The 23,409-nt window shown below is 41.0% G+C and overlaps 2 protein-coding genes across 2 annotated transcripts in view; both read left to right on the forward strand.

Moving 5' to 3' along the window:
* Window positions 1-17,080, forward strand: part of dbt (dihydrolipoamide branched chain transacylase E2) — a 34,270-nt gene extending 17,190 nt beyond the window's left edge. The window contains exons 5-11 of the mRNA XM_055642368.1: window positions 3,200-3,327; window positions 6,896-7,124; window positions 9,620-9,786; window positions 10,450-10,527; window positions 12,748-12,939; window positions 15,443-15,514; window positions 16,145-17,080. Coding sequence (XP_055498343.1) covers window positions 3,200-3,327; window positions 6,896-7,124; window positions 9,620-9,786; window positions 10,450-10,527; window positions 12,748-12,939; window positions 15,443-15,514; window positions 16,145-16,312 — 1,034 coding nt within the window. The 3' untranslated portion in view covers window positions 16,313-17,080. The remainder of the gene's footprint in view (window positions 1-3,199; window positions 3,328-6,895; window positions 7,125-9,619; window positions 9,787-10,449; window positions 10,528-12,747; window positions 12,940-15,442; window positions 15,515-16,144) is intronic.
* A 2,917-nt stretch (window positions 17,081-19,997) lies between these two features.
* On the forward strand, window positions 19,998-22,532 carry LOC129701243 (dynein light chain Tctex-type protein 2B). The gene has a single exon (XM_055642377.1). The coding sequence runs from the start codon at window positions 20,127-20,129 to the stop codon at window positions 20,727-20,729; it is 603 nt and encodes a 200-aa protein (XP_055498352.1). The 5' UTR covers window positions 19,998-20,126; the 3' UTR covers window positions 20,730-22,532.
* Window positions 22,533-23,409: the final 877 nt, after the last annotated feature.

The raw sequence follows: 23,409 nt of genomic DNA on the forward strand, positions 1-23,409 counted from the left end.
AGATATCGCTGGTCGGTGCGGACTCGGTGGGCTGAAGGGCCTGTTTCCACTCTGTGTCTCTAAACTAAACTAAACGGTACATACCTACGTGTCCATTGAGGGTATAAATGCATTCAAGAAGACTATTTAAGTGCATGAATAAACACACTAATTTTTTAATAAATAAATTACATCCTTAGAAGCGTAAAATGCAAAGGAAAGAACAATTACTATTCCGTATAATTAACTGGTTAGACATCCATAGACGTGCAGATTTGTAGGTTAATTGGCTTCTGTAAATTGCCCCTAGTGTGTACAATGCATAATTGGGATAACATAGAATTAGTATACGGCTGATTGTTGGTCAGCGTGGACTTCTTCTTCTTGCGTATGGTGTGCACATCCTAAAGTTGTAGGACAACTTGTTCTATTTGATCTTATTTGATTGTGCACGCCATGTTAATTGCATTCGTCGAAACAAGGTGGACCACGTGAAGGTTGCAATCTCCCACCCCAGCATGGACTGAGGGGGCTCAAAGGCCTGTTTCCACGGTGTATCTCTAAACTATACGTGTCTGCCTGCCCAGCATTCATCATGCGACAATCTGCCTATTCCACACATTAATCTAGTAAACCTCCAAATTGTTTTCAATAGATCCTTTCTTAATAAAGGCCTCCAAGTACTCCAGATGACAAATCACCCATATGCTAACTAACCTTTGTGGTAGTTGACCAAGCAATAAACTGTAGCTTTCCGAATTACTTGCTACACTTGTACATTGGCATTTTGCAATATATTCTCTTCATACAATCATCACAAATATTGCATCACAAATCTCTGCAAGTCTCACTATTCGGATAAAGTGCTTTTTAAAAATTATTTTTCTATCAAACAGAATTTAACATTTCTCACATTATAGTCCATTCCCAGATCTGTATACACTCAATCCATATTGCCTTTGTAGCCTCCATATTTCCTCCTCACAATGATTTCCTGCCTATCTTTGTACTATCAGCACATTTAGAATCTATAACCACTTTGCCTTTGTCTAAGAAAAAGTGAAATACATCTTGCCAACTCTTTTCTGATATCCATTTAATCCACACAAGTATATTCTGCAATAATCTTTGATGTAGCAACTAATCAAATGCTTTCTGAAAACTAAGCATAGTGCATCCACTAGTTTTCCTTTATCCACAATGCATATTTTATTTTCTTGTAGAACTATGAATTGGAAAAACATAATTTCCCTTCCATACAATTCCAACATTGATTTTGTATGATTTGATTTTTTATTTTTATTTCAATAAATATGAAATATTTAATGGTGTATATAATGCTAGCTATTCTGTAGTTTTCAACCTTCTTCACCTCCTTTTGATAAAGGAGTTGCATTTAATATTTTCCAATCTAATGGAACATTTCCCGAATCAAGGGAATTTGGGGAAATTGAAAACAACACATCAACAATCTTGCAAGCCACCTTTTCAAAATTCAAGGATGAAGTCCTTTAGCACCTAAAGACATCAGCCCATAGCTCCACTAGTTTGCTCAGTATCACTTTCCTGGTGATTATAATTGAGTTTCTCCCTCCCAGGTCCAATTTGACCTTTCTAGATTTTTACATGTATCCTCTACAGTGAAGATGCAAAATATCCGTTTGCTTCATCAGCCAGCTTCTATTTTACCTTTATTAATTTCACACTCACTTTTTATAAGGCCAACACTCACAAACGAATACATTTTAAAATATCACCCTTGTTCTTAGATCTGAGCACAACTATAGCTTTAATCTATGCAATATGTACTGTTAACTAAGGTGTGACTAGGCCTCATCTTGTCATGTTCATTAACTCTACCAAACAAAATATTTCTCCCTCTTTTGAATGTAGCACATTGCCTCTGCTGAGGAATGTAGCTAAAGATTTGGCTGACTCTGTGTCTGGAATACTTTTTTGTGTGGTGGTAAAGGCCTTCAACAGATGAAGCTGCTTAAACAACCCTTTAAATTGGATTTTTGTCAGTAAAGAGACTGTATCATGGCAACCAATGCTTAGTAAGGGCATTGGAAGAAAGATCCCAGCATAGATTGTAACCACTAATAACATCTGTTCCACTGAAAGCTTTTGAGACAAAGAGCCTTTCTGTCATGACTGTGATATGTGGTGTCATGACAGTGTTTCTACAGTGGGCCCAGTACAGGTGATGTTCATCTTCTGTAATGCAAAAATCTTAGCCGCCCGCCAGAACAATAACTGCCATTGTGATTGATGCCAGATCAATTGGACTGTGTAACTTGGTAAAATTGCTTTTGTAGGATGTAATCATAAATGTAGCAACTTCTAAATTATTCAAGCTTGAAAGGAAATTAGAGTCATAGCCAGACAGCATGGAAACGGGGCCTTTAATCCAACTCATTTGTGCTGATCAAGGTGCCCCACCCATTTAAGCTAGTCCCATTACCTTTGGCCCATGTCCTATCCACACTCTATTTTGTACTACATCTCTCTCCACCCTCCGCCCATGCTCCATCACCATGCTCTTCGTGAATAAATGCGCTTCATCTCCTCAGTATTTCCACCAGTTATTTTAAATCTTTGCCTCCTGGATATTAATATTTTTGCTACGAGATGCAAGTTAAAATTCCCACTATATGCCACGTTTATTTTGCATACCACAGAAAGTTAACTCCAGTTTGTCTCCTCTTTCTTCATAAATAAAATTCTTCTGTCCTAGCTTCATCATCATCCTCCTCTATTCTGTCTAGTTTTGTAACTTTCCTTGTGAAGTGGTGGCCATAACTGCTGATTTACTCAGTTTCTGTCTAATCTCCCTGCTCTACACTTTGTTTTGATTAATGAACGTTTTCTCAGATACTTCCATAACAATCATTGACTGCAACTTCTGGGTTTAACTTACTCTAGGGTATCTTTAACATCCATCAATAATAATTTTGTACGGCAGACCAAGTAACCAATGAAACTTATGAAGTGTCTGCCATCTTCCCGATGTAATAATATAGCTTTGCCGTTGCTATCTACAATTGTAAAATCAGGCCCAGTATTTGCACAGCGAAGTGAGAAGTATTTTAAAACAATGCAATTTGGAAAGGCTCAGGTAGGATCAAATCATAAAAGGGCAAGAAATCTTAACATTATTTTTCTGAAATTTAGCATAGCAGCAGCAAAAATGATCAACTTCCCTTTGCTTGTGTCATAGCTGTTGTTCCAGAGCAAGATGTTGTGGAAGCACCTGCAGTGTTGAATGAGGAACATACTCACCAAGAGATAAAAGGGCAGAAAATACTAGCAACGCCTGCTGTGCGCCGGCTCGCTATGGAGAACAATGTAAGTTACGATATGCTCTGTTCATGAGTAGGTACATGTTTATCTCACATTATTCACTTCTGCCGTTAGAATTATAAGGCAGATTTGTTTCAAAACCTTTTCCAGTAAAATAACAAAAATAAGAGTTTTTGGTTTAATGTTGTAATTTATGTATACAATGTTATTTGCGGTTAATACTCCTCGGCTGCAAGAGAAAAATGACCCTGCAGAAATCCATGAGTTTTATGCAAATGTTGCCATGGACACGGAAAGGTATTTAAATACTTGTGTTGTAACTGTTTGAGAAGATACTGCACGTAGAACAGATCCAAACAATGCTGTTCGTGTTCTTACTTAAATAGTATCTGATTTTTTGTGTGTACTGTAATTGAGGTGATTTACAGGATGTCATTGTTCGTGTATAGCTCTCAACGCTACTAAATCTCTTGGCTTCATTCAGCTTCCGTTGAATGGCGACAGATGCTTGGTGTTTCATTGTAATTTCAACTGCATTTTAGCAGCTATAAAATACTCGGTCTAGTTTCACCAGAATAGCAAGAACAGAAAATACTGGAATTGTAAACGGGATAGTCTCTGACTAACTTTGCAACTCTGGATTCTTCAATTCAGATGATGTGTACACTCCTTCAGTGTCAAAGATTTTTTTCCGTTCACAGGTGTCCTGTCTGTGCATTTCCAAAATGTTTCAAACTTAAATTTCATATTTGAACTATTTTTTCTCCTTTTCATTGAAGTAGTTTCTAGTGACGCAGTTGCACTTTTTTTCTCTTTTTAATTTTCAGCTGCCAACATGACAATTAGATTGTTTTTGTTTGTATACGTGTTATATCGTGGCAGGTCTCTTTTATTATCTCATTTACTATCAGAGAAAAAGTTATATTGTGAAGTTCATATTGTGAAAAATAAATTTCATACAAGGATACAGTGAATTGCTTGTATCAAAACATCTGGTTATGTTTTGGAAAATCATAGACCTCATTGGATTTCATTGAAAATGATAGACCTAGTTGGATTTCTGCACTACTGCTAGCCTGTATATTACATGTTTTCATTTTACAGAGAGGGTAGCAAACAGTATTTCTTCCCAATGCGATTAATGGTCACCATCATTGATGAAAAAGGTGACCTGGGCATTTGCACATCAGATATTGCACGACTCTGTTTTTACCTTTTAACCATTTCCTAAAGAATGTTTTAATTTAGTTGGAGATGCGAAGGACAGAATGCAACTGCTTGGGGACTAAGAGATTAAATGATAAACAACCTTGCCACTCAATCTCTGTCTTCTTGTATAGAAGCCAAACACTATAGAGATTTATCATAGATGACTCTTGTATAGGAAGGAACTGCAGACGCTGGTATAAACCAAAGAGAGACACAAAAAGCTATTCCCTTTCTCCAGAGATGCTGTCTGATAGAAACATAGAGAAACATAGAAACATAGAAATTAGGTGCAGGAGTAGGCCATTCGGCCCTTCGAGCCTGCACCGCCATTCAATATGATCATGGCTGATCATCCAACTCAGTATCCCGTACCTGCCTTCTCTCCATACCCCCTGATCCCCTTAGCCACAAGGGCCACATCTAACTCCCTCTTAAATATAGCCAATGAACTGGCCTCAACTACCCTCTGTGGCAGAGAGTTCCAGTGATTCACCACTCTCTGCGTGAAAAAAGTTCTTCTCATCTCGGTTTTAAAGGATTTCCCCTTTATCCTTAAGTTCCGCTGAGTTACTCCAGCTTTACAGTGCCCTCCATAATGTTTGGGACAAAGACCCATCATCTATTTATTTGCCTCTGTACTCCACAATTTGAGATTTGTAATAGAAAAAAATCACATGTGGTTAAAGTGCACATTGTCAGATTTTAATCAAATGTATTTTGGTTTCACGATATAGACATTACAGCTGTGTTTATACATAGTCCCCCCATTTCAGGGCACCATAATGTTTGGGACACAGCAATGTAATGTAAATGAAAGTAGTCATGTTTAGTATTTTGTTGCATATCCTTTGCATGCAATGACTGCTTGAAGTCTGTGATTCATGGATATCACCAGTTGCTGGGTGTCTTCTCTGGTGATACTCTGCCAGGCCTGTATTGTAGACATCTTTAGCTTATGCTTGTTTTGGGGGCAAGTCCCCTTCAGTTTTCTCTTCAGCATATAAAAGGCATGCTCAATTGGGTTCAGATGAGGTGATTGGCTTGGCCACTCAATAATTTACCATTTTTCTAGCTTTGAAAATCTCCTTTGCTGCTTTAGCAGTATGTTTGGGATCGTTGTCTTGCTGTAGAATGAACCGCCGGCCAATGAGTTTCGAGGCATTTGTTTGAATTTGAGCAGATAGGATGTGTCTATACACTTCAGAATTCATTATGCTACTAACATCAGCAGTAGTTTCATCAATGAAGATAAGTGAGCCAGTACCGTCAGCAGCCATACATGCCCAGGCCATAACACCCCCACCACTGTGTTTCACAGATGAGGTGGTATGCTTTGGATCTTGGGCAGTTCCTTCTCTCATCCATACTTTGCTCTTGCCATCACTCTGATATGTTAATCTTCATCTCATCTGTCCACAAGATCTTTTTCCAGAACTGTGGTTGCTCTTTTAAGTACTTCTTGACAAACTGTAACCTTATCAGCCTATTTTTGCAGCTAACCAGTGGTTTGCATCTTGCAGTGTAGCCTCTGTATTTCTGTTCATGAAGTCTTCTGCGGACAGTGGTCATTGACAAATCCACCCCTGAAGAGTGTTTCTGATCTGTCGGACAAGTGTTTGGGAATTTTTCTTTATTATAGAGAGAATTCTTCTGTCGTCAGTTGTGGAGGTTTTCCTTGGCCTGACAGCCCTTTTGCGGTTAGTAAGCTCACCAGTGCTCTCTTTCTTCTTCATGATGTTCCAAACAGTTGATTTTGGTAAGCCTAAGGTCTGGCTGATGTCTCTAACAGTTTTATTCTTGTTTCTCAGTCCCATAGTGGCTTCTTTGACTTTCATTGGCACAACTTTGGTCCTCATGTTGATAAACAGCAATAAAAGTTTCCAAAGGTGATGGAAAGACTGGAGGAAAGACTAGGTGCTGAGAGCTCTCTTTATCTGTATTAAGGAAATGGGGGGACTATGTATAAACACAGCAGTAATTTCTACATGGTGAAACCAAAATGTATAAAAATCCCTTTAATACATGTGATTTTTTTCTATTACAAATTTCAAATTGTGGAGTACAGAGGCAAATAAATAAATGATGGGTCTTTGTCCCAAACATTATGGAGGGCACTGTATGCGTTGACAGATAACTCTTGTCTAGTGCACAGTCGCATCAAAGAAGTTTGAATGTTAGGCTGCGGCAAAGTTACCGGTGCTTCTTCAACTTTAGCAAGATTCATGAAAACAATCTTGTGAACATTCACGTGTAATTTAGCTTCAGTATTTCTTATGCTGAAATATATTTCAGGGAAAGGAATTGGAGATCAAATTAGTTTCCCCAGTGTCAGAACCTTTTGGAGTACTACTGATTCTAACTTTAATGCAACTTAATTTCTAAAGCAGAGTGTTCTTTATTTCAGATTAAACTTAGTGAAGTAGTGGGAACTGGAAAAGATGGAAGAATTCTGAAGGAAGATATATTGAACTACTTGGCGAAGCAAACTGGTGCCATTTTACCACCTTCACCTGAGATTGTTCCACCTCCTCCAGAACTAGTTTCAACTAAACCTAAAGGGGCACCGTTTCTACCTAAGCCAATAACTCCAATAATACAATATACGGGAAAAGATAGAACCGAGGCCGTTAAAGGTAAAGTCGTTTTGAATATTCCATATTTTGAATTTTGTACGTTAAGCAACATTGGAATATGGGCTCACTTCCACAAAATGGTTCTCTCAGTTTCACATGTGGGGATTTATGAATCTTCACAAAAGCATTCCTGGAACGTTTCTGCTCCCTTTGAGGTACACAAGAAAATAGCAGAAGTAAGCCCCTCAAGCCTGCCCTTCCCTCCACAATGATCATCGCTGATCTATGCTAGCCTCAATTCTTCTGTGCCAATTTCCTTGATTTTTCAAATATTTATCTATCTCCACCTTAAATATATCTAACAATCTGTCTGCTAGAAGAAATTACTGTGTACCTCAGTTGTAATAACTGGACTCTCATTTTGTAGCTCTATCCCCTTGAACATCGAAAAGTACAGCATAGAAACAGGCCCTTCGGCCCACCATGTCTGTGCCGCACATGATGCCAAGCTGAACTCCTCTTGACTGCCTGCACGTGATCCGGTCCCTGAATATCCATGTGCCTATCTAAAAGCCTCTAATTGCCACTATCCCATCTACCTCCTCCACCATCCCTGAGAGTATGTTCAAGGCACTCATTGGCCTCTGTGCAAAAAAAAACTTGCCATGCACGTCTTTAAACTTTGCTCCTTTCACCTTAAAGCTATGTCCTCTGGTACCTGACATTTCCACCCTGGGAGAAAGTTTCTGCATGTCTTTAGGTTTAGTATTATCACGCATACCGAGGTATAGTGATGTGCTTTGTATGGCATGCTCTCCAATCAAATAAAGTAATACTACACATAAACACAATCAAGCCAAGTTCCAGTACAATAGATACACCGAAGGGAAAGATGCAGAGTGCAGAATATAGTTCTCAGTATTGTAGAGTAACATTTCCAGAGACAAGATCCTACAAGTTAGGGGAGAAATGGACTGTATCCTAGCTTATGGAAGGACCATCCAGAAGCCTGATGAGAGGGAAAGAATCTGTTACTGAATCTCATGGTGCAAGATTTCAACGTGATGGAAGTGGGGAGAAGAAGAATTGACCAGAGCAGGACAGGTTTTTTTAATTATGTCGGCTGCATTCCAGAGATGGTGTAAAGTGTAGATGGAGTCAATGGTGGGCGGCCTAGTCTGAGTGATGGACAAGACTATAGCCACGACTCTCTGCAATTTCTTCCGGTCTTGGGCAGAGCTGTTACCAAACCAAGCTGTGATGCAACCCAACAGTGGTGCATCTGCAGAAGTTTATAAGCGTCATTGGAAACATGCCAAATTTCCTCAGTCTCTTGAAGAAGAGACGTTGGTATGCCCTCTTGCTTTGGCTGTCGTTTCAATGTGGTTGGTCTACACCAGATCAATGGTAATGGTTTCTCCAAGGAACCTGAAGCTCTTGACCATTTCAACTCTGGCACCATTGATGCAGATTGGGATACGTACTCCACCATGCTTCTTAATGTTAAGCCTATCTGTGCCTCTTATAATTTTATATGTTTCTGTCTAGTTGTCCCCCAACCTACGACTTCCTAACTCTTCTACTTAATGCACCGACCAATGAGGGCAAGCATTCTTTACGCCTTCTTCACCATTCTACCAGGAGGTTGAGGGGTGATTTTATGGAGATGTTCAAAATCATGAGAGGAATAGATCGGGTAGATGCACAGAATACATGGATAGGACAAGTTTAGAGTGATATGGGCCAAACGCAGGCAGGTGGGACTAGGAGAGGTGGGTTATGTTGGGCGATGTGGGCAAGTTGGGCCACAATGCATGACTCTATGGTGTTGCTACTTTCATGTAGCTATGCACTTGGATCCCAAGATCACTCTCTATATTAATGCTATTAAGCGTCTTGCCATTAATTGCACACTTTCCCCTTGCATTCGACTCCCCAAAGTGCAACATTTCACACCTGAGTGCAATCCGCTTACTGCTCTAAGTTAAACATTCCCAAGTGGCGCCTGTGAATCATCCGACAAGGATATTGATTCACCTCCAATTCAGATGCAACCCATCCCTCTTGCATGGGCTGCGGAACCGGGGGGGGGGGGGGGGGGCCTGTATTATCCCCCAGTTTTTGGAGGTCGAGCAACAACAAAAAATAATAAATGTGCCACCCTCCCCCCGAGGCAGGTGATCGGTGATCGCTCAGCCCCAAAAACATTCCACGGCCCCCGTCTTGTACAGGTCATCTCTGCACCAGAAAAGATCCCTAAGGACCAAAAGTCTGAAACTCTGCTCCCGATACTAGTCCGTATGATGTAAATGGAAAAGCTGGAATTATAAAATTTGTAAATGATTTTCAAAGGTTTTGTTTTACTGCAGTCACCAAATTTAAGTGGATAACAGCTCAGAAAATTTGTATTTTCGAGTTAAATTAGGATTGTTTAGAAACGGTGAGCACATGGAAGTAAAAATCATTGAATATTGTCTCATATTCATGGTGTATGCAGAACTTTCTAAATTAAACACCAAGCCGACACTTTGAATGTTTGTTTTCTTTCATCACAGGGATACAGAAGGCTATGGTAAAGACCATGTCTGTCGCACTTAAAATTCCTCATTTTGGTTACTGCGATGAAGTAGATTTAACTTGCCTTGTAAAATTACGAAACGACTTGAAGGTTGTGACAGCTGATAGAGGGATCAAACTATCTTTCATGCCATTCTTTTTGAAGGTGAGGAAAAACAACAATTTGATCAAAATCGAGTTCCATTGATTGCTTGTTTAAAAACCTCTATAGAAATTAGAGGAAGCTCTTGTGCTCTCTTGTCTCTTATCTATGTTTCAATCCACTGTGAAACATTACCATTAGTTTCTCAGGGATGAGACTGTACCTAAACTTTGTAACTTTTTTCTGATGCCTGAAAGTTTTGATCTGTGAATCAAACAGTCAATGCTCTTACTGACGTCTTGTTATCTGCAATATGCTTGAGGTGTTACTTATTTTCTGGTGAATAGAATGTCCTTAACTTAAAATATTGTTTAATTCAATAATTTCACCCGATAATGGCCAGTTTCAGCAAACATATTGTAATAGCAAAGATAAATTAAAAATGTTTCTGCAGCATATATTCAAGTTATTTTTATCAGGAAATTATAAATTATTACTGAACCTTGCATCATCTGCATCAACGTATTATTTTAGTCCAACTACATGAAACTATGAATCCATCCAGTGACAGACGAGATTCCAGAATTTTCTTATAGAATATAAAGTCCAAAAATGAAAATTTGCAGAGGAATCTTGGGAACTTCGTAATTTCAATAGTCTTTATAAAATCAAAAATTGACCTGTAAAATTGAAGAATTGAAAATTCTGTGTGCTTTATTCCAACAGGCAGCATCTTTGGGATTGCTACAATATCCTATCCTAAACGCTTCATTGGATGAGGACTGCCAGTTTATAACATATAAGGTATAACTGCATTATATGAGGTTAATAAATAAATGTCAACAGCGTTATTTTCTGGGGAACACAGATCATAAAAAATCTTCAATATATAAATGTTAGCCGTATTGCGATTATATCTGAGCATACTGGCATCATGCTTGGCCAGACATTATGGCTGAAGGGCCTGTACCTCTGATGTACTGTTGTATATTCCGTCAGCTAAGTTAATGTGTTTTGATCAGATGATTTATTTGCAACAAAATCTGTTGAATTAAATTACAGATTGATTTCTAAGCACACAGTGAGAATTGCAGCCTTGTGCAACCAGTACTTACAAATAGAGATATAAAGAAGATAAGGCTGAATGTCGGATGGTGGTTGGGGTGGCAGATTTTTTTAAATTTGCATGGACATCTTGATCTTTCGGAACAGGGGCTCTGCGCATCTTTCTGCAACTGGATCCTTGATGTCCTTCTCAACAGACCAACGTCTGTATGAATTGGCAGCAAACACTTCCTCCTCGATAACCATTAGCACGGGCGTGCTCCACCTCCAGCTCTACTCACTCTATGCTCGTGATTGTGTAGCTAGACACAGTTCGAACTCCATCTTCAAGTTTGCCGAAGACCCCACTGTTGTTGGACGTATAATAAGATGATGATGAGTCTGAGTATTGGAGGGAGATCGATCGACTGATCAAATGATGCCAGAACAACAACCTTGCTCTCAACATTAGTAAGACCAAGGAATTGATCGTGCACTTTGGACGAGGAAGAATGAGGATCCACAAACCTGTCGTCATCGACAGGATGGTGGTGGAGAGAGTGAAAGGCTTCAAATTCCTGGGTGTACATTTCTGAAGATCCGAACCGGACCGAGCACATTGATTCAATCATAAAGAAAGCCCATCAGCACCTCTACTTCCTTAAAAGATTGAGGAGATTTGGTATGTCAATGAATACCCTCTTGAACTTCTACAGGTGTACAGTAGAGAGCATATTGGATCACGGCCTGGTTTGCAACTCAAACGCCCAGGAATGAAGAAGATTGCAAAAGGTGGTGAACATTGCCTGGTCCATCACAGGTACTGACCTCCCCGCCATTGAAGGGATCTCCAAGAGTAGCTGCCTTAAAAAGGCAGACGGCATCAACAGAGACCCACACTACAGTGGTCACTCTCTCAGTCCACTTCTGCCATCGAGGTGAAGGTATAGGAGCCTGAAAACTATCACGTCCAGGTTCAGGAGCAGCTTTTTTTCCAATCAAGAGGCTTTTAAACACTTCAACCTCCAAATAGGCTCCAAGCTTTTTAGACTATATAGACTTGGGCTCATTATTTTTGCATTATTATTGTCTTTATTTTTCTGTTTGTTATTTTATATATAGATGTTGAACATTTTTTATTGTTTGCGATGGGTTTTACAGAGTATTATGCTTACATTTCTGTTTTGCTACTGCAAGTAAGAATTTCATTGTTCCGTTTTGGGACAAATGACAATAAAACACTCTTGATCTTTACTGAGACGTAGCATTTGCAGAGAAGAACACATTGCAACTGTAATGTTTGAATCAGATTACTTATGCCATGAATAATTAATCTAACCAAGTACTGCCGGTGTACTTTCTTTAAAGTTAATGATTAAACAAGTTTAGAATAGCTTTGTATCCATGGCTACCTTATTTGGCTATTGCCAATGGCCGGCTGCTATTACCTGACCAACCATGTATCCTTGAGAATTAATGTGTGTACAGATATCTTGAAATCTCATTAAAATAGTACAACTAATTGCGTTCAACCATTTTGAAGACAGAACGTTATATCGTTTAAAATGCATTAAGTGCTGTTTAATGCGCACAGATTTACGATAGAATCCCAGTCTTGCACATTAAGTACTTTTAATGTCTTCTGACTTTAAAAAAAATTACAGTTTCTCACTATCCATAGAACCTTTTCTACAGATTAAGATGGAATATAATTCATACATTTTGTTTCGGAGTTTATACATTTATCTGACAAGGTTTTGGCAGAGGAAAACTTGTTTCATTAATAATAGATTTTCATTCAGCTATGTTACTTACCATTAATTTGAAATAGCTTTTTTCTTCACCACCAGTATCTAGAAGGAAATGAACAGCAAATTATTGCCAATGATAAAGAAAATATACTGAGTGCATTATGTCATTACTCTATATCATGTTTAAAAGAATGATCCTAGTTTGTTTTTTTTTTCTCTTTCGTGACAGTCTTCCCATAACATTGGCATCGCTATGGATACACAACAAGGTCTGATTGTTCCAGTAGTTAAGAATGTACAGATACTTAGTGTCTTTGAGATTGCAGCAGAAATAAACCGGCTGCTTACTCTGGGCTTGGCGAATCAACTGGGGACGAACGATCTAAGTGGAGGGACGTTCACTCTTTCCAACATTGGCACGGTCAGTAAAGTGTAGTTACAACACCTGTGTACCTCTTTTGCTTTTCTTTTTTATATCCACAAGTTTGGCCAGATTGCAGTTCCTTAATACTGGAAGTATCAAAATTAGGCATTATTCTGGTACATACTAGAGCCCACATTTCTTCTTGGTTGTGTCTTTTGCATCTTCGAAAGATTTAAGGCCCTGTCCCACTGTACCAGGTAATTCAAGAGTTCTCCCGTGATTCGAACTCGGAGAATGTACGTAGCGGGTACGTAGGAGCTCGTGGATATCTCATAGTGGCTCGTAATGCTAACGGCAGGTACTCGGGAAACGCGGTAACTCGTGAAGTTTTTCCAACACTGTGAAAAATGTCCAAGAGTAAACAAATACTCGTGATGAACTTACCACGAGTTTGATTTTTTTTTTTTTGAACTCGGGAGAGCTCTTGGATAAGCTTGCATCGTTGGACAGGGGCTTTATTCTCAGCAGGGTTGTCTCTGTCAGGACTTGGTTGTTGCATCATCTATGTACAAAGCAAAAATTGGACCTTTGATTTCTAGTATAAATAAGGAATCATTCAAGTGCTGAGTACCATTCTATCAATTGTAGAGAATATTTCACACAATATTAATGTGGAAGTGAGATGCCACTTCAAAGGGAGAGGTGCAAAAGCTAGCTGCTGCATTATTTGAAAAAGCAAATCCATAATTGTTCTAATTTGTAATTGAAGTCTCAGTGCCGCTATGACGCTTCCTGATTGATGAAGCAACACCTCCAATACTTTCCCCTTCCTTTCTTTCACACCTGAAACATTGAAACCCTGAAAAGTTGAGCTGCCAGCCATTTCCCTCCTGCAACCATGTTTCCGCAATGTCTCAACATTATAGTCCAAAGCAATGATTCAGGCTTTGAGTTCATCGGGTTTCCCCACAATACTCCTTGCATTGAAATAAAAACACTTTGGCCCATCAGCGTCACTCTATTCATTCACCTCTCCCTGCCTGTCCTTCTTTGGAGACTTACTGATCCTATCCTCCATGTTCCCATCACTACTTCCAATTGCTGACCTACTACTGTGGTTCCCGCTGCCCTGCCTTCATCAATCTTGGTATTGAGTAGACAATAGACAATAGGTGCAGGAGTAGGCCATTCGGCCCTTCGAGCCAGCATCGCCATTCACTGTGATCATGGCTGATCATCCACATTCAGTACCCCGTTCCTGCCTTCTCACCATATCCCCTGACTCTGCTATCTTTAAGAGCACTATCTAACTCTCTTGAAAGTATCCAGAGAATTGGCCTCCACTGCCTTCTGAGGCAGAGAATTCCACAAATCCACAACTCACAACTCACTGGGTATAAATGTTTTTCCTCATCTCCATTCTAAATGGCCTACCCCTTATACTTAAACTCTGACACCCCCCCCCCCCCCCCCCCAACATCGGGACCATGTTTCCTGCCTCTAGCGTGTCAAATCCCTTAATAATCTTATATGTTTCAATAAGATCCCTTCTCATCCCTCTAAATTCCAGAGTATACAAGCCCAGCTGCTCCATTCTATCAACATATGACAGTCCCGCCATCCCGGGAATTAACCTGGTGAACCTACACTGCACTCCCTCAATAGCAAGAATGCCCTTCTCAAATTTGGAGACCAAAACAGCACTCAATACTCCAGGTGTGGTCTCACTAAGGTTCTGTACAACTGCAGAAGGACCTCTTTGCTCCTATACTCAACTCCTTTTGTTATGAAGGCCAATATGCCATTTGCTTTCGTCACTGCCTGCTGTACCTGCACGCTTACTTTCAGTGAGTGAAGAACAAGGACCCTCAGATCTCTTTGTACTTCACCTTTTAGAATAGTATAGAAGTTGGGACATGGTGCAACAGTTGTATAAGACATTGGTGAGGCCATGTTTGGAGTATTATATTCAGTTTTGGTCACCCTGCTATTCAGTTTTGGTCACCCTGTCGCCCAATGTAGCTGAGATAGAGTTTGGGGATAGCGCCAGTGTTTGCCTGGAACAGGGATTGTTCGATGTACCCTACAAAGAGCCAGGCATAGCTGGGGCCCATCCGAGTATAAATAGAGCTTTATACTTGTTCTGCCTGGTAAATGATAGGAAATTTACCAGGCAGAATTCTTCTTCTTGTGTATGGTGTGCACAGCCTAAAGTAGTTTTGGTGATTAAGTTAATGTAACAAACAAGATTCCACCAGCTTGATCATACTTGTTTCACATGATGGCTTATACAATGTTGGCTAAGGTACTGACAAACTAAATATAAATGTGTTGACAGTGTCACAGCAGTCCTACTGTTGGTACTGTAGCCACGTGCCTAGTGTTTCATCTTGCCCGTAATGATTATATAATGGGATAAGTGTGTGTGCCCATGTTTTGTCCTTTAACAGTTCAAAAAACACAGTCCAACTGATAGTGACATTTCTTTTATTTAGCTATTTGAATTAAGCTAGTTGAATGCACATTAAATCATTACTGTGTGATATTTGTCTGTTTGCAGATTGGTGGCACCTATGCTAAACCTGTTATATTACCTCCAGAAGCTGCTATTGGAGCTATTGGAAAGATACAGGTAAGGAAATGGTGTTATTAAACGTGTAGAAATTGCAGGCTCGAGCAGACATAAAAAGGAGATGGCAGGGTGAAGCATGTAGGGTGAACCAGAGGCAAGCATGGACAGAGCATTGGGGCAACTACCCCAAAGGAGTACGCAGCAGTAATTGGCCACAAGGTGATTGGAAGTGGTGTGTGAAGAAGCTCAGGGTGATGAGTCAGTGCACCAGGTGGGGTGAAGCATGAACAGGCTGCAAAGGTTGCATGAAGCAAGAGCAAACCTCACATGCAGCAGAGAGGAGAGGAGAGCAGAGGGAGCAGTATGATTTGGCGAGGATCTGGCTGGCCAATTCAGTGAAGATCCGGCAGACTTGAACGGGTGATGGCCCAGCAGACCTAGTATGGTTAACCAGGAACAAGGATGGACAGAGCAAAGTGGCAACCGACCAAGGAGTGCATGACAGCAATCAGTCGTGGGGTAAAGCAGAATAGGATTAGCGTGGATAGGTGTAGAGTGGCATGAGCGTGTTGGGCAAATGACTGCTTTCTGTGCTGTAAGATAGGATTAACACAACTGCAGTTTGCAAAAAAATTATTCTTCAACTTTTCCCACTGACTTCCCCTAATTTCTGACTGTATTACTCTTTAGGTTCTCCCCCGATTTAATGACAATGGTGAAATAATCAAGGCTCAAATCATGAATATTAGCTGGTCAGCTGATCACCGGATTATTGATGGTGCAACTATGGCCCGTTTTTCAAATCTTTGGAAATTTTACTTGGAGAATCCCGCAACCATGCTGCTCGACTTAAAGTAAATGGAGGTGATTGATGCACGGCACTTAAGACAGACAGACAGCTTCGAGCAAAGGGCATTTGCTGTTGTTTACATGTAATTAAGTGCACTTGTAATCTTCCCTGTAATGTTTTGTATTCTGAACAGTAATGTGCTTAAGCCACATTGTATTCTGTAGAGGTTACAGTAGGTTAGAGCTCTTTCAATAATAATAAATGGTGGAAGGGATACAGTTGGTGAAAGGTGAGGTTTATCGTGAATACTGGTTAAAGTAGTAACCTGTTAGGTCATCTCCATACCACCCCAAATCCCTCTAACAATAATAGGTCATTGTGGAACTTTGACAATTGCAGCATCTGTTTTAAATGCATAAGCAAAGGCCATGACCCATATAAACACGATTGTTGTCTAATGTGGCTTCTATAATTGATCCTTGAGCACTGGAAACTATTGTAAGCTATCAAAATATGCTCATCCCTGTTACATAATGGATGCATAAATTGTCCCTTGTACAGTTTTACAAATTATGAAATGTTAGAGATATACAGAACCATAGGATACTTATTCAACTGCACCGTTGCAAACACTAATAATTCTGCAGTATTAAAGTTTAGGAGGAAGGAAGTATATGGTAATCAGGGGGTTAATATAGTTTTATTAATGACTGTTTCCTGGTTCTGATGACATGAAAAACACTGTATTCCAACTTTAATTTTAAAAAGGTACAAACATCATGTGCATAATATTCTGATCTCCAAAAGGTTAGTTACAATAAACATTTACTGTGATATATCATTTGAATTTTATTTCAACTTGTCATGTTTTCAATCTCTGGGTGGAGCCCGTAATGGCCGCCTCGCCAACAGCCCATTGCGTCCCTTCTCTGTTTTTATTATTTTAAGTATGTCTTTAATGTATGTTTCAATGTTTCTAGGTTAGTTTATGTGGGGGGGAGGGGGGGCGGAATACAGAGAAACTTTTTTTCAGTCACTTTCCTCGACGGAGATGCGATTTTCTCCGTTTCGCATATTCGCCCACCCCCCCTAACAACTTGGATTGGTGCGGCCTTTCCTGGAGACCGGTCTGGAGCTTCAAGCCGCTGGCGCGGTGAGAACTTGCCATCGTGGAACGGGTGATCCTTTGCCGAGGGTCACCAGAAGAAGAGCTCCAACCACGGGGCCTGTGGACTTTAACACCGTGAAGCCTGCGGTCTCCGGTAAGAAGTGGCCGATTCGGGAGCTCCATGCCGCGGAGTGTTGCAATCTGTCCCGTCGCCGGGTTTCAATCATCCCGACAAGAGGGCCTGGACATTGGACCGTCGGCAGTGGCGAACTGCGGAGGGTTCAAGGCCACAACCACGGTGAACAAAGAGGAAGATGACTGAACTTTGTTGCCTTCCACTGTGGTGGATGTTTATGTTAAATTTTATTTTATGTGTGTATTGTGTTCTTTTCAACTTACTATGGCTGTATTTCACTGTACCTTAGTTGGTTAAGTGACAATAAACGCAAACTTGAACTTAAACAATTTGTAGCATTCCTTTTGTATAAGACTTGAATAAAATATACTTTGCATCTACAGTACATGTATAGTTAATAAAGAGGACGTGGAGAACAACGAGATTGGAGTAGGGAATACTAAAATGCTAGGGTAGTTTGAGATCAAGGTCCTGGTGGTGTTGGTCTTCAAGAGCATTAAGGTGTATAAATTCTCAGGACCTGATAGGATCCATCCCATGTTACTGAGGAGAGGGGCCTCAATGAGGAACTTTGTATCTTCTCTAGAAACAGCGAGGTCCCAAAGGACTGGAGAGTAGCTAAAGTGGTGCCTTTGTTTAAGAAGGGATGTAGAAATATTCAGGTAAGTGAGTCTGGCATTTGTGGTAGGGAAGCTTTTGGTAGGGGATTCTCGGAGAGGTGAACAAGGAACTGCAGCTGTTTGTTTAAATAAAAGACACACAGAGTAACTGAGTGTAGTCCTGATGGGGTACAAGGGAGAGAGGGGGAGAAAGGGAAGGTGGGGGGTCGTTACATAGAACAATACAGCATATTAACAGGCCCTTCGGCCCACAATGTTTGTGCCAAACATGATGCCAAGCTAAACTGATCTCATTTGCTTGTACATGATCCAGAGCCCTCTATTCCCTGCACATCCATGCCTGTATCCAAAAGCCTCTTAAATGCCACAGTGCTTTTCAGGCCCCACCATTCTGTGTAAAAAGATTTGCCCCGTACATCTCTATTGAACTTTCCCACTCCCACCTCATAGTATTGGACATTTCCACCCTGGCGAAAAACGATTCTGACAGTGTACCCTATTCTATGCCTTTCATAATTCTATATACTTCTATTAAGAAGAAAAAGTAAAAACATTGAAGCAAGTTGAACAAAAATGAAAGCTATAACTAACTATTGTACTTGGCTGGATGTAAAAGTGAGCCTAAATGAAATTTATGTTTATCTAACATTACGTTGAGTTTCATTTTCTTGCACCAGGACAGATTCCATAGTGTTTGGTTCAAAACCTTATGCAGCGTTAAAGCATTTAAGATTTAGCAATTACATTTGACAAGCTCAATGTACTTAAATAAATCACACTGAAACATACCAATGTGTTGGAAAATTCTCTGTGCATTTTTAAGTAAAAGATTTGGCAATTGACCTCAGCCTGCCTTGTTGCTCAAGTGTCTGCTGATAAAATGAGATGCATATTGTTAAATAGTTTATATTTGAAGGATTTCTCTACTTGTGGACCAACTCGGACATTACAATTTATCATTGTCAATTGACTTGAACATTAGCTGTTATTGGCTGTGATTATAGAGCAACATCTGCATAGAAACCTCGGAACAAAACCACTAGTGATCCAATGGTTAACATAAAGGTAACTGCTTATGCTCTTGAAAGAATAAGGTGCAGGAGGAAATCAGCATTGACTCAGAGAGTCACAACGCATGAGTAACTACTGTGGAAACAGGCGCTTCGGTCTAACTTGCCCACGTTGACCGACATCTACACTAGTCCCATCTGCCTGCGTTTGGCCCATATCCCTCCAGGCCTATCATATCCATTTACCGTTCTAAATGGTTGTTAAACATTGTGATAGTACATGCCTCAACTACCTCCTCTGGCAACGCGTTCCATACACCTGCCACACTTTGTGTAACAGAGTTGCCCCTCGGGTTCCTATTAAATCTTTCCCCTTTCACATTAAACCAATATCCTCTGGTTCTCGATTCCCCTACTCTGGGTAAAAGACTGTGCATCAACCCCTTAGATCTTTCCCCATTGTCATTTTCGACAATTCCAATTATATCTGCATTGGACTGCATAATAATACAATTAATACTATAGATACCTGGACGCGTTTGTCGACTAGTTCTGTACTAGTTTGGCATGCGTTACCAGGGTTTAAAATCCATGGAGTAAGTGTTCAGGCTGGAGAGGAAAGGTCAGACTAAGGCACTTGGACGGTTGACTGTGTGAGCAGCGAGCTAGCTGGGTTGCTGAAATAAATACATTGCTGTTCTCGGGCCGCGAGATCGGTTTCTGTCAAGTGTGCCCTCCAACTATAGACGGAATCCGAAGATTCCTCCTTGCAGTCTGGAGACCTGTCAACCCCCGGAAATCTCCGCGTAGGCTGATCAACTGGACAGTTGCTGCTGCGACCGCCCAGGTTGGCTCTGTGGAGATTTACAACGCGGTTAATCCTACCCCTGTTAAGGGCACAGCGACATTTGACTTGCACCGTTCCAGTCGGAGAACTGCTCAGTGCTTTCTCTCTCTCTCCCTCTCTCTCTGTATCCCCGCCGCGGTCGCCTGCTTTTCGAGAGAGCAATGGGAAGCCACGGTTTCGGCGAGACGGAAAGATTGAAGAAGTGTAAGAGTTTCCAGGAACTCCGTGTGGCCAAGACGCAGAGCGCCCTGCCCCGCAAAGGATGGGGTTCGGTTCTAGCGGGCAGCGAGATGCAACGACAGCAGAGCAGGTTGCCGGCCAAGAGGGACAAGGAGAAGAGGCGTCAGGACCACCGGACAGTACAGAGCCAGCGCTCCAAGCCCGGCACCAGCAGCACCAGGCTAGCCAGTCCCACTGGGAACATGTACGAGCCCCGACCCGCCAGGTCCTTCTCGGCGGTGGAAGCCCGGGCTGCGATGCGCTCAGTGCTGGAGGCCAAGCTGAACGGTGCCAAGTATGAGCCCCAGGGCTCTGCGCTGGCGGCCGTGGAACTGGCCGAGTGTGTGAAGAAGGCAGTGAAAGCTTTGGGTTACGAGAGGTACAAGATCGTGTGCTACTTGGTGCTGGGGGCGACGAGGCCCTCTGGTCTCTCGTGTTCCAGCAGAGCCGTGTGGAGTCCGGCCGTCGACACCTATGCTGAATTTTGCTTCCAGAACGATTCGCTGTTCGCACTCTGCCTGGTGTTTGCCTTGTACCACGAATAACGTCCCGCAAGCTCTTGCAAATCATGGAAATCGTTTGAAAAATCGAAGAAATTCTTATCGCCCGAAAACTGCGAGAAAAAAAAATCAGGATTAAGGCTCCAACCGGAGACTCTTTCAGATATTGAGCGCTTGAAGGACTATCCAATGGTCGTCTAATTACAGTAGGACTTGCTAGTTAATAAAGCTAACAGTCTAGGGGCATGTTAGAGAATGGATACAGAGAGACTGCTGAGACACAAGAGATCAAACAGAAAGAATGAAACACTGTAACCGGGTTGTTATTCACCTAGCGCCCAGTCTGTTATCAGAAATGCAAGTTTAAATTTCACACAAATTCAGTTGCCATTTGTTATTTCTCCATTTATTGTTCATCCTTTGCATTTAAAAAAAGTTAATTCATCTCAGCGTTTCCTCTGTTTTCACAAATCCACGATTTCTGTAACGAAACCCAAAGCGTTTAGTGAAATGTCGGAGCTCCATCGCAACCTTAAATATTTAAAATCTACCCCTGTGAATCACGTGAGTTGAATGTTTTCTTGAAAAAAGAATGCAGAGGTCATGCCATTTGATTTGCTATTTACATTTTCTTCTTCAGATCTGCCTAAGTTTCACTCCATTTCTATCGGGCTTGTGCCAATTGGCCAGAGTAGCTGCAACCTGGAATGATTCATTGATTCTAACTGTCACATGTATCAAGATGCAGTGAATGCTTTGTTTTGAATACAACACGGTAAAATCATACAGCAGACCAACTAGGCAGTACACAAGAGTCGCCATGTTTCTGGCACCAACATAGTTTTATCTTTTGCTAGCAGAAGCGATCCAGGTCCCCCCTTCCATCTATGCGACCACCCCCGGCAGGGAGCTCTCGGCAGCGCAGATCCCCTTCTCGTTTGCGATGATCAACCTTGCTCTCGACAGCCTCTTCGCTCTCGATTGTCCACCTCATTCTCGACAACTCGTGCAGAAGGGCAGTCATCAAATGCAGTTAGTTTCACGTACAAAGATATTCTCTACTGTTGCTCCAGTGTTCCCTGATCAAATGAAGACGGTGTAGCCAATAAAGAGGATCTCGCCATACAAGATTCAAGATTCAAGATTCAATTTAATTGTCATTTGGACCCCTTGAGGTCCAAACGAAATGCCGTTTCTGCAGCCATACATTACAAACAAATAGACCCAAGACACAACATAATTTACATAAACATCCATCACATCGCTGTGATGGAAGGCCAAAAAAACTTTTGATACAGAGTTTGCTGGTGCTTTAAACTAGAATAATGGAGAGATAGAACAGGAACAGACGCTTCGGCCCACAATTTCTGTGCTGGACATGATGCCAAGCTAAACTAATTTTAGTTGCTTGTACATGGTCCATATCTCCCCATTCCCTGCACATCCATGTGCATGTCTAAAAGTATTTTAATGCCAGTATCATATCTGCCTCAACCAGCACCTACTTAGGCAATGCTTTTATTTTGTGTAATATAATATTGTGTACTGTACCCTATAATGATCAGTTTTGTTTCACTTTATGAGTTGTTGTTATCAGTTCCAGTAGGCACATTGCATGCTGAAAGAAATCACAAATATTTAACAGTTTGTTCCCAACCCAACCTATTTTAGAGTCATAGATTGATGCAGTGTGGAAACAGGCCCTTCGGCCCAACTCTCCCCCACTAGCCAACACGTAAAATCATCAACTATTCTATTTATTTCAAACAGTGCACATATTGTATTGTGACTGACATTTTTATTTTTTGAACAAGTTATTTGAAGAACTGCTCACAACAAGACCAATTAATTTAATTGGATTAATTGGTTAATTTGTAGTTTGGTTAACTACAAAATTGACTTCCAAGATATAAAGATTTTGAACAATATATATTTATTAAGAGACAACATTTTCCACCTTATTCATTAATGCTACACAATATTTACAATATTTGTTGGTTAGATGGCACAGGTGCGGAGCTGGTAGAGCCTGGGTTCAACCCTGACCTCGGGTGCTGTCTATGTGGAGTTTGCATGTGACCACTGGGTGCTTTGGTTTCCTCCCACATCCCAAAGACATATGGGTTTGTAGTTTAATCCACCTCTGTAAATTGCCCCCCTGTGTGTAGGGAGTGAATGAGGAAGTGGGATACCATAGAACTAGCATGAACTCCTTGACCACTGCTACATAACCACCAAAAATGCATAGCGTTCCATTCTCACACCGCCCTTTGGTAAATCTGATCACCTGGGTGTACTTCTACTCCCTGTTTACAAGCAGAAACTGAAGCGGGAGGAGATGGTGCAGAAAGTCAAGCAGCATTGTTCGGAAGAAACAGATGACACCATTTGCGACTGCTTTGAGTTGGTTGACTGGTCCGTGTTCAAGGAATCTGCAGCTAACCTAGATGAATATGCCACTGCTGTCACAGACTTGATGAGCAAGTCTAAGAGGACTGTTTAGTAAAGAAGATGTTAGGTGTATTCCCCAACGGGAAACCATGGATGATCTGTGAGGTTCAGTCCAGGGTGAAGTCCTATTCTGCAGCATTCGTCAAATGATCCTGTGTGGTACAAGAAATCTATTTAAGTCCTTTGCAGAGCCATTAAGATTGCCAAGAGGGAATTCTGCGCTAGATTGGAGACTTGAGGCAATGAGTATACAATTATACCTGTAGCTTGTGGC

The sequence above is a fragment of the Leucoraja erinacea genome, chromosome 10, assembly GCF_028641065.1.
Source record: "Leucoraja erinacea ecotype New England chromosome 10, Leri_hhj_1, whole genome shotgun sequence".
Classification (NCBI taxonomy): Eukaryota; Metazoa; Chordata; class Chondrichthyes; order Rajiformes; family Rajidae; genus Leucoraja; species Leucoraja erinaceus.